We start from the raw sequence: 15,157 nt of genomic DNA on the forward strand, positions 1-15,157 counted from the left end.
CATTTCCTGCTTGAACTAAAGCTCTCTTTACTCACACCTTATTCGGAGTTTCCCCTATTTTCTCCACAATTGTACTTGGCCCCTTGCCTACTAGGGTCCTGGTTATTGCGCCACCCCCTCTTCCGTTCTGGGGAGAGTTTGTAGACTATCACATGCCTCCTCCGATACATGTGCAGTCATCACATGCCTCCTCCGATACATGTGCAGTCACCAGCTGCTTCTTTTCACCTGACAGCAAAGAGTTTCACCGGCAGGATGTAGTGCGTGGGAGTGCTACTGTATGCATACATGTGTCATTAGCTGTCTCTGCATGCTTACTACTATGTGTGTGCTACTATGTGTGTGTGTGTGTGTGTGTGTGTGTGTGTGTGTGCGTGTGTGTGTGTGTGTGTGTGTACCTCACCTGTTCTGCTGGGTGTGTACGTTGAAGGGGCTCTTCTCGGGGCCAGTGTGGGTACGTTTCCCAATGGAGAAGGCACAGACGACTCTGAGCTAATGCACGCACACATTGTGGGCACACACACACACACACACACAAATGCAGAATTTTATACTGTATGTATGTAATATGTATGTATGTAATATGTATGTATGTATGTACAGTATGTATGTATGTATGCACTGTATGTACAGTATGTATTTATGATGAAGATATATTTGTTGTGTTGTTGTTTGTACGTTTCTGTGTATGCATGTGTTACCTCTCTGTTGCAAGACCACAACGAGCCAGGTGTCCCCTGAATGCAGACTGTATCAGCGCAACCGCATCCAGCTCGCCCTCTGCAGGGGAAGCTACAACACTGCACTTCTTTGCTCCAGTGACCTGAAGAAGGGAGGGCAGGCAGTGAAACAGCAAAAGGGAGAAAGAAATATGAGAAAGTGGGTGAGACAGAGACAGAAAAACACATGCACGTGACGATGGTGAGACCGAGTGAGGAGATAAAGACCCATAGCAAAAACGCTTCAGAGCCACCTAGTGGTTATTTGACAAAGCTGCAATTCTTAGGTCTTAGTCCTTCCACAATGACCTCTAGTAGTCATTTAAACACAATTTACTGGCTTAGGGTTAGCCTATGTTTACCCCAAGGGCTTGGAAAGTCGGTGCCTTTGATAACACTTCATAACATAGTAGACAAGTGTATGGGATTCTTAAAATATATATATAAATAAAAAATAGCACAGAGAGAGGGAATCATGTGTGGACTTTGGTGCTTTGGTGGTATTGAGAAAATGAATCCAGAATTTAGACCTGCTGATAGGAAAAGTATAACATAATTCAAAGGTACACACTGTGTGTGTGTGTGTGTGTGTGTGTGTGTGTGTGTGTGTGTGTGTGTGTGTGTGTGTGTGTGGGGGGGGGGGGGGGGGGGGGGGGGTTCAACCTTATTCTGTGTGTCTTTCTGCAGGTCCTTGAGCTGCGTCTCCCTGAGGAGATGTGCTCTTAGTGCTGACTGCACCATCACAACGTCCTGAAGGCAAAGTGTGGAGAGACAGATCTATGATGAAATACTAATCAGTGCATAAACAACAATATGTCATATTATGTTGCTCTCACAGATCAGACATATGTGTGGCGGCCTGGTAGAACCCTTCACATGTCGCTGCTACACACTGACTATGTTTACATGCACACAATATTCCACTATTATTCAGAAAATGACAATATTCTGGATTCAATAAGGGTCATGTAAACAGCATATTCCGGTTAGATTTTCTGAATTTGGTCTTTTTCTGAATTTAGATTTTTCCGATTAAGGCATGTGGGATATGCGGTTATTAATCAGGTTTTAGAAGCATTCTTTGGACATGTATATACATTGCATTCAGAGAATATGCATCTCAATCAAGGTTTTTACCACAGTTTGTGACACATCTTGCCTGTTTTCTGTGCTAGCAGAGACGATGCAGGCGAAAAGAACAGCCCACATTTCTGATCAGAAGGAGACGAGAAACATGCCTAACCCAGAGTGATTTAAAGAGAGCGTGGCACCAACAGAAGTCCAAAATGCTTGTGAGGTAAAAAAAAAAATCCATTGGAGTGAATGGAGATGAGGCAACTCTTACTGTATATCTCTATGACTTTGGCATAACCTAGCCTACTTTTAATATGAAAGACGTGGTCGCTTCTGTAAGGTGAGTAAGAGAGCCATCTATCACATGACGGTGATAACACGGCTTGACGTTCTATGACGGCAATGGCGGGGAAGTGTTGTCTCTTAAATGAATGTTCAAAGACACCAATGGCGGGGAACGAGTTCAAATACTCATCACTTTTGAGATCTGAGAGAGCTATCTCAGTCACTCCAAAAGCATGTTGTTCAGCAAACGACCAGTTGGTATCACAAGGTCCAATGTGTTTCTGGGGGGGGGAGGAATTGGAATTGGTCTCCCATTTCAAGTACCTCGGAGTCATTTTGGACTCGAACCTTTCCTTCAAGAAACACATCAAAAAAATGAAAAGCACAATTCATTTTAACTTAGTTAATTTTAGACAAATCCGGCCTTTCTTAACAGTTGATGCAGCTAAAACATATCTTCACTGCATGATTTTCTCTCACATTGAATACTGCTTCACAAACTGGTCGTTTGCAGGTGCCACTGTCCTAAAACCTATTGAACAGCTCTATTACAGAGCCATCAAGGCATTTGCTAGAAAACCTTTGTCATACCACCACTGTAATATTCTGGAACAACATCAATTCCTGAGCTTTGAAAATCTCAAGGTCTTAAAGAGTGCCTGTTTCTTCTTTAAATGCCTACATGGACTAGCTCCCCCTCCGTTACAGCAATTCATCCAAAAAAATAGACTCACTGGACTCGGCACTAGATCAGACACCAGAGGTGATTGCAAGGTCCATCGTAGAATGACCACGTTTGGTCAAAATGTCCTATCGATAAAAGGCAGCCAAATATGGAACAGTCTCCCCGTCTCCATAAGGGACAGCCCCACCCTTGCCGCTTTTAAAGGTAGACTTAAAAAATGGCTGAAAACAAACCAGTCATGTGTCCACAGGTAGTATGTTTTTCTTCTCTTTTTGTGTGTATTATTATTATGTATTTTTATTTTTCCAAGTGTAATTGCTGCCATGTACCGTATTTTAGAGTGTTTTGTTGCTACTCATGTTTTACATAGTTTTAGAGTGTACTGCTGCTACCTATGTTCTATGTATGTTTTTATTATGTTCTACGTTTTACGCTCTATGTTTTTTGTGTTTTATGTTTTATGGGGACAACGGATGGAAATTAGCCTCGTGCTAAATCCGGCGATTTTTACACTTTTACTATGTTCCAGGTTTTACTATCTGTTCTGTGGTTTCTGTGTTCATTCATTTTGCACTGTCCCGTCCAAATAAACGAATAAAATAAATAAAATAAAGTTATATAGGGGAGAGTTTCTAATTTATGGAAATGTCAAATTTTCACCATGAAGGTAAGGGTTTATGCAGGCCACCACCACCACCACAGATATGTGGTTGCTGTGTTAAGCCCCCCCACACATGATCGGCAGTAAAACAGCTCTACGCACCACTGTGCCGGTGTCTTCCTATGGGGAGAGCGCTGCCTCCCAACTATGCGGCAGCACTACCCTTGGTGTCGCGCACTACCCGAATTTGCCACCTTGCGCTGCTCTCAAAGTTCAAATTGTTTCAACTTTGACCTACTTCCCGCTGAGCTTTCTCCACTCTACCTCACGGTGAGAGAAGAGAAGATGGTTTATCGTTTATCGCGTTACAGTACATACCCGTTCTCTGTGTTCCCTCCAGTTTGTCTGGATGGTCGTAGCGGCTTTCTCTCTCTTTTTCTTCCATCTGTCCTCGTTCCTCCTCTTCTCGACCTCTGTCCCTGACATTTGTGGTCCTTGCTCTTCTTCCGATTCTCCTCGCTTCTCTCTGCCTTCGGTCTGCCTCTCTTCTCTGCCCTGGGTGTCCTCGTGCATCTCTGGTGATGTGGGAGAGGAGGAGGGGAGCTCAGCAGCTCCAGCAGCTTTGCTCCTGTCCTCCTCCTCCAGGGTTTGGACCCTCACCCACAACTGCTCCAACTCCTGTCTGAGAAACACACACACACATAGCATGTACACATGAACACACACACACATGAACACACACATGAACACACACACACTAGCAGCAATATAGGAGGTTCGTACCACTTTAGCAACAGTGATTGTGAATAGCTTTGTCTCAGCAGCACTCAGTTGACTACGTGTGAGGTCGCGTAGCGGCTGAGCTGCGTCTGCAGGCCTGCGAAGCGGGTGAGACCTCGAGGGCAAATCAATGAGGCACGGGAGAAATGAGCGATGAGGAGGAGGAGGAGGAGGACGATGAAGAGGATCTCACTACTATAATAATGCAGCCACACACAATATTTCTAGTCTATATAATAACAGTATGTGAGTTTGGGATGATATGGTTTATTATATGGGTGAACTGCAGCTCTGAGATATTATTGAGCATTAAAGATTTGACATACCAGCTGGCAAAATTGTCATGTACTTTCATGTTTTTTTACATTGACTCCCAAAAGGTTTTTTTGTTTTTGTTTTTAAGAATAACACCACACAGGCTGCATGAAGTAACATTCAAAAATCATGCATATGTGGATAACTCAAGTCGAACCTCATAATTTAAAAGCTCATGAGCAGTGGATATTTATATATTTGTATATGTTCTTCTCTCACAGTACAGCATGCTATGTCAAATGACGGGTCGATAAATCACACGAGTTATACATCATCATAATTAAACATACTTATGTTCCTGCCTCTCTTTGTCACGGTCATTTGTCTGTTCAGCCTTCCATCGTTCTGTCTCCTTCTCCATTCCTCCTCTTTCTGCCATCAGCTGTCTCAACTCGTCACTGAAGAAACAAACACAAGAAACATTTTCTCTAAGTATAAAAGACAAAACTAATTTCATCGCCTTGTACCCATAGATACTGTAGTAATGTAGTAATAAGTTACAGCCCTGGTGGGATATCAGGGCAAACAACCACAATATAAACAAAATATAATAACTCAATTATATATACATATCTATATGTTTTGGAGGGGTGACACAGTCCTTATTCGTGGGGGCTTTATTGAAAAGATCCTATACTAGGGGCATCTGGGTAGTGTAGAGGCCTACCACCACGGAGACCCGGGTTCAATTCGGTCAAACTCTTAACTTTTGGTCAGAGGTTCCTACAGAGGCAATTGGCCGTGTCTGCGGGTGGGAAGCCGGTGCGGTATGTGTCCTTGTCGCTGCACTAGCGCCTCCTCTGGTTGGTCGCGGCGCCTGTTCAGGGAGAGGGGAACTGGGGGAACAGTAATCCCCCCCACACGCTATGTCCTGCTGGTGAAATGCCTCGCTGTCAGGTGAAAAGAAGCGGTTGGCGACTGCACATGTATCAGAGGAAGCATGGTGCTAGTCTACGACTCTCCCCAGATCGGCAGAGGGGGTGGAGCAATGGCCGGGACAGCGGGGGGAATTGGCCAAGTACAATTGGGGAGAAAATGGGAGAGAGAAAACTTGATATACTTATGACTTTAGATCATAAATATCTATATTGGCTTGAGCTGTACTGTGTAAACGTATGACTTTAGATCATAAATATCTATATTGGCTTGAGGTGTACTGTGTATACTTATGACTTTAGATCATAAATATCTATATTGGCTTTGGGTGTACTGTGTATACTTATGACTTTAGATCATAAATATCTATATTGGCTTGAAAAGTATACTCTATTTCCCAAATGTATTTATTTGTATTTCTGTTGCTTTACCCTACATGACATCCCTTGTTGCTGCTCACTTACTCTTTCCTCGTCAGCATCTCTTGAAGCTCCACGCTCTCCGTCTCCATCTGACTGACACGTCTCCTCAGAGCGGAGACCTCCTCCCCTCCCACAGAGACCACTGCCTCTGTTGCCATGGTGATCCCCTGCGCAACGTCCACAGTCTCAGTGGGCGTGGTCTGAACCGCCCGGTCCAATCGGCTGCTGCTCTTTGCAGCAGACTCTGCGTGTCTCCTGCTGCTGTCCTCCAGCCTCTGAGAGGAGGAGGAGAGAGAGGGGTCTGTCTGTGACAAAGCTGCTATCTGGAATCCGAAAGTCTGTTGATTTGCCTTTCCCTCACCTTCTCCACTTCCAAAAGTCTTCTCAGCAGCCTCTGTTTACTCCACTCTCTATAACCTGCACGACGACATAGTAGCAAGAAAACACACATGCAGGCACACACACAGACACACAGACACACAGACACACAGACACACACACACACACACACACACACATCAGCATGACAGTATGCAATACAATATAGCATGGTTGTGATGTTCATAGGTCTAGAGTTTGGAATTGATCATATTAATGATTTCACATTTAACTGCTCATTTCCTTAATAATGATTCCCTTATTGGTGCCTTTCCATTTCCTTTCTCTATTAGTTCTGTAGACATTTATAACACCTCAAAAACATGAATCTGTAACTGAATGAATTCCTACTTAATACTACAGTGCTAAATTCTTTAATACATATTGTCATATTCCTTCCTGGTTGTTAATGTTGTTTTGTCAGCTCTGGAAAGTTCTAAAGGAAGTATATCTTATATCTCATATCTTCAGTGCCTACTGCCCAGGTGGGGTATCTCGTCGTAAGGGCCTTCCTCTCTGTGTGGAGTTTGCATGTTCTCCCCGTACCCCCCAGGGGGTTCCTCCGTATATAACCCCCCCCCCCCATTAAAAACATGCAGAAGATCAGATCGTCATCGTCATCCGACCAGTGACGACAACATCCGAAGTTGGTCCCCGGGCGCTGTACGAGAAAGCGACCACTGCTCCTGGCCTGCCCCCCCGGAGGAAAGGACATGCCTGGATGGGTTAAATGCAGAGGACACTTTTCACCGGCCACCGTCAGCATGAGTGTGTTGTGGCCGCATGCATGTGTTGTGGTGTTCGTGTGACAATAAAAGACGGGCTTGTCCGTTACGAGAGTTTTTAAGTACAGTAAACAGTCTGGGTTTGATGCAGACAACACCAGCTGAAAACTACTATCTAATGCAGTGTGGTAGGCAACATTGCCCTACTCAGGAGCCACACTGACCCCCCAAAAATATTTGCAAGAGCCACAGATCCAAATATTTTTAGACTTTTATTTATTTATTTTAAGTCAGATTTAAAAGAGCCATAGCTATACATAAAGGAAAAATTCATTGATATTCAATGACTTACCCTAGAGCTAATTGATCAAGTCCCCTGCCTTTCCGTGTTTTGGAATACACTGGCCATCAATACCCTGAAGAAGACTTGTCATGTAGAAACGTTGATAATCTATTACAAAAAATATGTTTTTGCATCATGGCTACGAGCGTGCGACTTCCTTCACACCGGTCTTTCTACCGTGGAAATACACTGGTCAAAATTCCACGATACTCCTTGGTGGATGAATTTGTAATGTATTGTATTTCTATTTGCCTCTGTGTGGTGTGCCATGCGGACCTTTGATTCCACCAGCAGGACTGTCGGTGTTGAGTTCCTCGCTCAGTGCCGTGTTCTCCTGCTGAAGCTGCTTCAGGTTCTCCGACAGACGCAGAACGGTGGAACTCAGAGCCTTCTGCTGCCGCCGGGAACCTTTACTCTCCGCTCGACTACTGCAGACGCAGAGGGGGGAGGCAGGCACAGAGAGAGAACAGCAGGAGAAGAGAAGTTAAGAGAAAGACCGGGATGCTGAGAGAGGATTCTTAACATTCATCACAAACACTTTGCAGCAGCCTTGTCTTTTCGCCAGGTCAACCATTATCTCTGAGGGTGTCCCCATCCCTTACTTACTTTCTGTGTTTAAGTTCAGTCTCCCACTGCCAAGGAACACATGTACAGGGACTCCTTAAGGCTAACTGTGTTTTGTTCATCATGTTGATCAGTGATACTCAACTGGCGGCCCGCGGGCCCCCCTGTGTGGCCCGCGATGGAATTGCAATTTTTCTTTCTTTTTTTCTACAGTGCACCTGAACACAACATGTAAGATACCTGCTGAATAAGTGTCAAAATGTTCATGTCATTCTGGCCAATACTTCTGTTATAGCATTTCAGTCTGGAATATGGAATATCTTTCAATAATCTATGATTTAGCTGCTAAATTGTCAAATACCGCCGTCTGCTCGCTACCCAGGCACTTATGTATGTACTTAACCTAACTAACTATCTGGTGTGCAACATTGTCAGACTAAACTTTGGCTGACACCCCAAAAACCTACAATCCGCTGCAGAAAAATGTATATTGATTGTTTATTAACTGGCCCCTGGCCTTCTATCATTTCACAAAAGTGGCCCCCGGGCAAAGCAAGTTGAGTATCCCTGATGTTGATGATGCTGACAATTCCTTGTCTTGTGTTGTTTTCCTGAAACTCTGCGTCGGTCTCACGATTTTGTGAAATGTTGTTTTTATTACTGGGCCTGCATTTTACTTGTTGGGAAATCGATTTCCCATTAGGACACAATAAGTTCAAACTGGGGATTTGCAAGCAACAGATCAGTACCTTTTCTCTGCAGCTTCTAGAAGCAGTCTCAGTCTGCGAATCTGAAAGACAATGCACACACACACACACACCTTACAAGTCAAACCTACAATGTGGTGTGTAAGCCAGGTGTCCCTTTCCACAGCTAAACTTCTCCCTCTGCAACCAAAGTCGACTTGATGATAACGTCACATCCAGGGATCCAGGAAAGCTGCTGCAGCCGTGGAACATGCCCCAGTATTTCTAATTGATGACGTGCGTGTTCCCCACGATTTAAAATGCAGACATTTTGTGTCCAGGCCGGGGCAAAGATGTTACCTCTGCAGAGTAGGTCTCCACTGTGATCTTCAGCTCCTCCAGGTTGGTGGTCCTCAGTTCGCCCTGCAGTTTACTGGGGAAGAAGGAATCAAATGAACATTCTGCTGCCTCACACCTTAGAGGAAAATGTCTGTATTTTTCAACCTGGACCCTATTTTCATATTTTTTTAAGTATAACTAACTGATGTGAGAATACATTTTTGAAATTGGTGCAGTATTGGGGGACATTCAGACCAAAAGCGTTTTTGGAGCTGCCAGCGTCTTTCTGCAATTCATTCTCTATGTAAGGACGCGCTAAACGTGCTCCTCTTTTAATGAATGCACCTGGCGTTCAGCGCTGGTGGCATCTGTTGTTTTTGGAGGAGCGCTGTGGGCGTTTTAAAGCTGAAAAAAGTTGAAAATTAGAGGAAAAGCGCCCTGATCGTCTTTCTTTACTCCTCCTACCTTTTCTCTTCCCGAGGGATATTCAACCTCGACTGCTACCAGAATTGGCAATAATCTGGCTTTCATGTTGACAGTGAACAACATCAAACAGACAAAACCAGCTGGCTATCGTCCTTGTGGTCGTTGTGTTCTGATCTATACTGTACGCGACTACAGGGGAAAACAAACGGAGCGCAAAAAAAAACGCTCCGTGTGCTGTGTTTTGTGCACAATGGAAGCGCCCTCGACATGATTTTCATAGCGTTCTGACTGAAAAAAAAACGCTTTTGGTGTGAATGTCCCCTTATTGACCAAGATTGCTTCAGTTGGCAGCCACTTTGCAGCACGCATGCCCCTCCTGCGCCAAACAAGCTTATTTTTGCAACGGACACAGGCTCAGATTGTTATTGCAAAAGAGAGAGAAATGAACGATTGGATGACCTCGCAGCAGCGTGTTCACCCTCTCTCTCTGCCCGCTGTCCATCACATTGGGAGAGATAGACGCTCCCGTTGCTCCCCTGTCTCTCATGCCCGCGCTCTTCGGTTTGCATTCGTATAACGTACTCCGGCTCAAATAAATACGTGCGGCCATCAAATTCAAATGCCTCATCCATATTCTCGACATCCAATGAATATTGAGCCATAAGTTACAAAATCTTTCAGCTACGCTATCCGTTACTCCGAATGAACGAGAAAAATGGCAGCTCCCGGATTGCCCCGACACAGCTGACTTCCGGCAAAACAACGCAACTCTCGCGAGACTTGGATCAAGCAGAAGGTAAATTATATCTGTCTATATAATAATGTCATGATGGAATAGTCTGATCCTGTCAGTGGTAAAAACAAGCTTGTTTAGATCCGGGAGGGGCATGCGTGCAAAGCGGCTGCCAACTGACGCGATCTTGGTCAATACTGCACCAATTTCAAGGAATACTGCTCACATTAGTTATACATTAGAAGAAAAAAAAGATAGGGTCCAGGTTGAAAAATATTGAAATTCTCCTTTAACCGAATGCACTAATGCATAGGTGGGTGGACATTTTACCTTATGGCATTTTCTTTCTCGCTACACTGCTGTTCCAGCTTCAGGATTCTCTGTTTGAGCCCATTAAGAATCTTGAAGGACAAAAATCAGTCAGTTTCAGACGTACATCCTACAAACACTTCAACATGCCAAACACCAGATTAGACATACTCACCACACTCCCCCCATCTTTCTTATCCACCAAACTACGAGTGTATTCAGGTGCCTGTAATGGGAAAACAACAACAACAACAACACATCACATTGAATTGAGTCGATGGTTTTTCTAGATTGTATGACATTGTGTGGATATTCAGGAGTCATACCTTTGTGGGATCCAAAAGTTCCTCAATCTGTTTCTCTCTTTTAGTTTTATCTTCTTCCAGACGGCGTAGCTTGGCTTTCATCTGGTGGTTGTCAGACCTCTGTGCCTGGAGATTCTGCAGAGATCAGCATAAGCAATGAATCACACGTGTAGAAAGGCAGAGAGAAATAGTTCAACAAGCGAAGAATGCATTATGTACATCCTGCAGTGCTCCACTTTTTTATAAAAGACAAACGTGACCCAAAGAACAAAGAAAAAAGTTGTAATTTATTGATCCCGATAGGGAAATACTCTTTTGCTTTTCCCTCCATGGGTAGGTTCACCTACGGAGCAGGACCCTGGAAGTGAGACACGTTCATTCATCTTACACCGAGATTTGAACCCGGTTCCTCCGGTTGAAGAGCAGCTACCCAACTCACTGCTACAACCACAACATGCTCAACATATTCTTTTTTTATATAAAAAAAAAAACTACACATATTTTATTTGAAAGTTGAGCACTAAATTAATAATGTTAGTGTTCGGTTTACCTTTTTCAGGCGAATGATCTCATCATACATGTCCTCCTTGTCTCTGCAGTCAGCTGGAGCTACGGTGAAGCCTGGGAGAGAGAGAGAGAGAGAAAGGGACAAATGGTTAGAAAATTGATTCCCAACCAGGGGTACGTGTACCCCTGGTTGTACTTGAGCAGCTTGCAGGGGGTACTTGGAAAGATTGGGGATTACAATTTATTTCCAAAATGTTCAAAACAATATTCCAAGTAATTTTATAGGCCCATCTTGGTAAAACTGATGACTTTTCCACAATTGAAATTGGAAGAATTATATTAAAGGGGAGTCATTCAAATGATTTCCATTCAATAATCAGATGTGTTAGAGAGGTCTACTAAAAGTTTAACATGAGTTTAATGGAACAAATTGAGTGGGGGGGTAGTATTGGCATGGCAAAACAACTCAAGGGGTACAAACACACAGACACAAACACACACCAACCCACACCCACACCCACAATCATTCAGAACCTAAACTTGAGGTTGTCATGGCTTAGTCAAGTGGATGAACCTTTCTGCCCAGTAATATATTTGAAAAAATATGCATACGGAACGCCAGGTACTGTCGATGTTATGTCACACTCCTCTCTGTCCAGTCTACTCACTCTCTCTCTAGTCTATTATGGGATTCAACCCTGGCTCTCTCCATCTTTCCTCCCACCCTCTCTCTCTCTCTCACCTACACTCTCTCTCTCTTACCTACTCTCTCTCTCTCTCTCTCTCTCTCTCACACACACCTACACTCTCTCTCTCTCACCTACACTCTCTCTCTCTTACCTACTCTCTCTCTCTCACCTACTCTCTCTCTCTCTCTCTCTCTCACACACACACCTACACTCTCTCTCTCTTACCTACTCTCTCTCTCACCTACTCTCTCTCTCTCACCTACTCTCTCTCTCTCACCTACTCTCTCTCTCTCTCACACACTTACACTCTCTCTCTCTCACCTACACACTCTCTCACCGTTGGATGCAGAGCAGAGCTGTTTGTGTTTCCTCGTGGTCATGGGCTGTCTGAGGAACTCTGGTGCAACATCACACTCTGACCTCAACGTCTGGGACAGATCTGAGAGAGGGAGGGAGGGTGAGGGGGAGGGAGGGAGGGAGAATTTTGATCATTCCATCTGCAACAAAAGTCACTGCATCAATCTCACATCTTTTTAATCACATTTTAAGGATACCCTGTCATTGATGTCAGATTCAATAATGAAAATAGTCAAATTAATACAATCTATTTTCCCACCCACTTATCCCTTTTAAAGGAAAATGTCCTTCCTCAGATGCTCATCGTCGTCATTTGTGTTGTTTTACGGCAGTTGGCATCCTTTACCTTACATTACCGGCTTGCCACCCGCAGACACGGCCAATTGTGTCTTTAGGAAGGTCTGACAAAGCCGGAAGTAGCTTGGTGGTAGGCGAGTGCTTTTACCTCCACACTACCCAGACGCCCCCCACCATTGGCTCACACCAGGCGGGTGGGAGGTTCTACCCCTCAAATGCTCTTACACTGTTATATAGCATCAATTGTGATGTTCAGTGCATTCCTGGAGTTATTTTATGATGAAGTCTGGTAATTTACTTATTTGTGGTCCCCAATTTCCATTAACACGACTCATCTATTTATTTTATCATTAAGTGACACTCATTCATTCCATAATAAAACACATGGGCATAGGTTGAGGCGACGTCTTGTCATAGATGCTGGGTTAGCTGGCTCAGCCTGGCTGGGGGCGTGGTCAGGGTGGGGTAAATCTCCCGTTCTATCCATTCAGCAAAGTTAGAATTTAGCTGATAGCCCAGCCCAGGCAGACACGATCGGGGACTTAACCACCGCAGTAAACGCACATCTGAACAGACGTCTTGTGTTCTGCTCTAGAATCCCCAAACCTGTAGTTTAGAGCCGCAGCACCGTCCTTTGGTGAGTCAGCCCATTGAGATGTATGGGCGGTTTTACCCCACTCACTCACACAGCCATATAACATTTTGTGGGTGTTCCCACATATGCCGACTGTCTCTATTGTGTGGGACACCGACAGAGAGTCAACAGAGCAGTTGGCCACTCCTCCAGCCATCCCTCCTCCAGCCATCGCTCCTGGGGAAACACACAGGTTGTATCTATGGTTCAGGCCGTGTTCGCACGGTGCCTACCACGCCCGTTGCTGTGGGAAGAGAGATGCGCTGAGGCGGTCTCCCCCAGGGAGGCCCGCGGCAGTCTCCAGGCTGCTACCACTGCTCTCCTGCTGGGGTTCACACTCAGACTGGAGAGGTATGGAGACCCTACAGACGTACATAAACAAACAAGTTTGGAAGAATATGTTAATATTGTCCCAGAGGCCCCCAAGCAACCACCAACAGAAGAGCTGAGCAGGTCTTACTTGGAGAAGGAGGAGGCTTGACAGAAGATCTCTTCCTCCTTGTGCTCTGATGGACAAACACAAGTGGTTAAAGCAGAGGAACGGTGTCGAACAAATTCTGTGAGGGACAAAGTCTGCCTAAAACATGGCAGTGCCCTTTACGAGAAGAAACATCTGAACATAAACTAGATCAAGTGTCATCATGACTCGTGTCATAGACAGGAGGCCGTTTATCTTTGAACATTAAAGAAAACTGCCAGCGGTCAGCAGCAGGTGAGCGTTTTTACCTTCTCATGTTCGGACATGTCAGTAGAGAAGGAGAAGCCATCCTCTACCACCTGGAGGATAGAAGAGTGAGAAAAGGGGGTGTGGGTGTGTGAGTGTGTGTGTGTGTGTGTGTGTGTGTGTGTGTGTGTGAGAGAGAGAGAGAGAGAGAGAGAGAGAGAGAGAGAGAGAGAGAGAGAGAGAGAGAGAGAGAGAGAGAGAGAGAGAGAGAGAGAATCACTCTACTTGCACTGTACTTGCAGCCAGGGATCTTGTATTTTCAAAAAACACAACCCTGTGATGTTGAAGTACCGTATTCAAACAATGTAATGTTAACCCCATACTGTCCCATTGTGTGCTGTGTTGTTACAGGCTCAGAACGGACATCAACATAATAAATGTCACATCTGCAAAGGCTACAAAGGCGCAAAAACTAGCCAAAGACTCACCAGATCTTCACAGTCTTCGTCAGTCTGAAAATCACTTGCCTCTAGAGACATCTTGGCAGAAGCTGCGCTAGACATGAAAAACTAAGTTGGAAAACTCGACTTGCTCCGTGTGTAATAATCCCCTCATCTTTCCCAACAATCCCACTTCAGGTTGCTAAACGTTTAGCCTACTCTTCTTGCCACTGAAAACATGGGACAACAACAAAAGAGACTTCAAACGCTGTGCTGCTAGATGTCGGGTCTCCGTCCACAGCACTATAGTTGCTTCATTGGATACGCTTTTGATGAATATACACTTTAGCTTCCCGAAATCCGTTAAAATGTAGTGTTCTCCTGTGCAGAGGTTACTGTTTTCACATCAGCGTTGCAGTGTTGAGTCGTCTAGCAACCAGGCAGGGCACTGGCATCGATAAGCGAGCTAGAGAAAACAGAAAGTGACCGGAAGTTATACGTTTGCCTTCAAAGTAACAGCATACAAAATTGTCGCTTATAAATTCGTATAAAAATAAAGACAATTGTATGTGTGTATCTTCTTTAAAATTGTGTTTGTTTTAAGTTTGGCATTTGAATTAGGCTACTCAAAGAAAGCTACAACCTGCAGCAACACGTTTGGCAATAATGCATTTAAAAAAAAAATGATCCGGATGTATACCATCTTTCGTTTCGGCTAACTTGACGCTAGAAAGCAAACCCCGGGCTACATGTCAATTATAGGTTTGTTGTTCCTTGCCGCTGACTCCTTTCCTCGCTCTGCGCACTCGAGGTTGGGAGGGGGGGGACAGAAGGAGACGAGGAAAGGAAGCAGAAGGAGACTTCTGAGACTGAACCGCGAGGTTTGTTCAGTGCTTGTTGCGCAGCAATTCCGCATAGGCTCAGATGGACTGCGATGGCCATGCTGCAAAACAAAAGGAAAACACTAAATAGGTTTTAAATTAAACTACTGTAATCTGCAAGTA

The 15,157-nt window shown here is 44.6% G+C and overlaps 1 protein-coding gene across 1 annotated transcript in view; it reads right to left on the reverse strand.

Moving 5' to 3' along the window:
- iqce (IQ motif containing E) overlaps positions 1-14,503 on the reverse strand; it is a gene marked incomplete at its 3' end in the record, with an annotated part of 15,063 nt that extends 560 nt beyond the window's left edge. The window contains exons 1-19 of the mRNA XM_083655311.1: positions 14,202-14,503; positions 13,776-13,826; positions 13,510-13,555; positions 13,283-13,411; positions 12,099-12,200; positions 11,116-11,186; positions 10,587-10,700; positions 10,436-10,486; positions 10,282-10,352; positions 8,814-8,886; positions 8,517-8,557; positions 7,480-7,631; positions 6,119-6,174; positions 5,800-6,032; positions 4,750-4,857; positions 3,743-4,046; positions 1,383-1,469; positions 702-823; positions 404-492 (exon numbers count right to left, since the gene is read on the reverse strand). Coding sequence (XP_083511437.1) covers positions 404-492; positions 702-823; positions 1,383-1,469; positions 3,743-4,046; positions 4,750-4,857; positions 5,800-6,032; positions 6,119-6,174; positions 7,480-7,631; positions 8,517-8,557; positions 8,814-8,886; positions 10,282-10,352; positions 10,436-10,486; positions 10,587-10,700; positions 11,116-11,186; positions 12,099-12,200; positions 13,283-13,411; positions 13,510-13,555; positions 13,776-13,826; positions 14,202-14,276 — 1,975 coding nt within the window. The 5' untranslated portion in view covers positions 14,277-14,503. The remainder of the gene's footprint in view (positions 1-403; positions 493-701; positions 824-1,382; positions 1,470-3,742; positions 4,047-4,749; positions 4,858-5,799; positions 6,033-6,118; positions 6,175-7,479; positions 7,632-8,516; positions 8,558-8,813; positions 8,887-10,281; positions 10,353-10,435; positions 10,487-10,586; positions 10,701-11,115; positions 11,187-12,098; positions 12,201-13,282; positions 13,412-13,509; positions 13,556-13,775; positions 13,827-14,201) is intronic.
- Positions 14,504-15,157: the final 654 nt, after the last annotated feature.

The sequence above is a fragment of the Poromitra crassiceps genome (genome assembly GCF_964638095.1).
Source record: "Poromitra crassiceps genome assembly, chromosome: 19".
Classification (NCBI taxonomy): Eukaryota; Metazoa; Chordata; class Actinopteri; order Beryciformes; family Melamphaidae; genus Poromitra; species Poromitra crassiceps.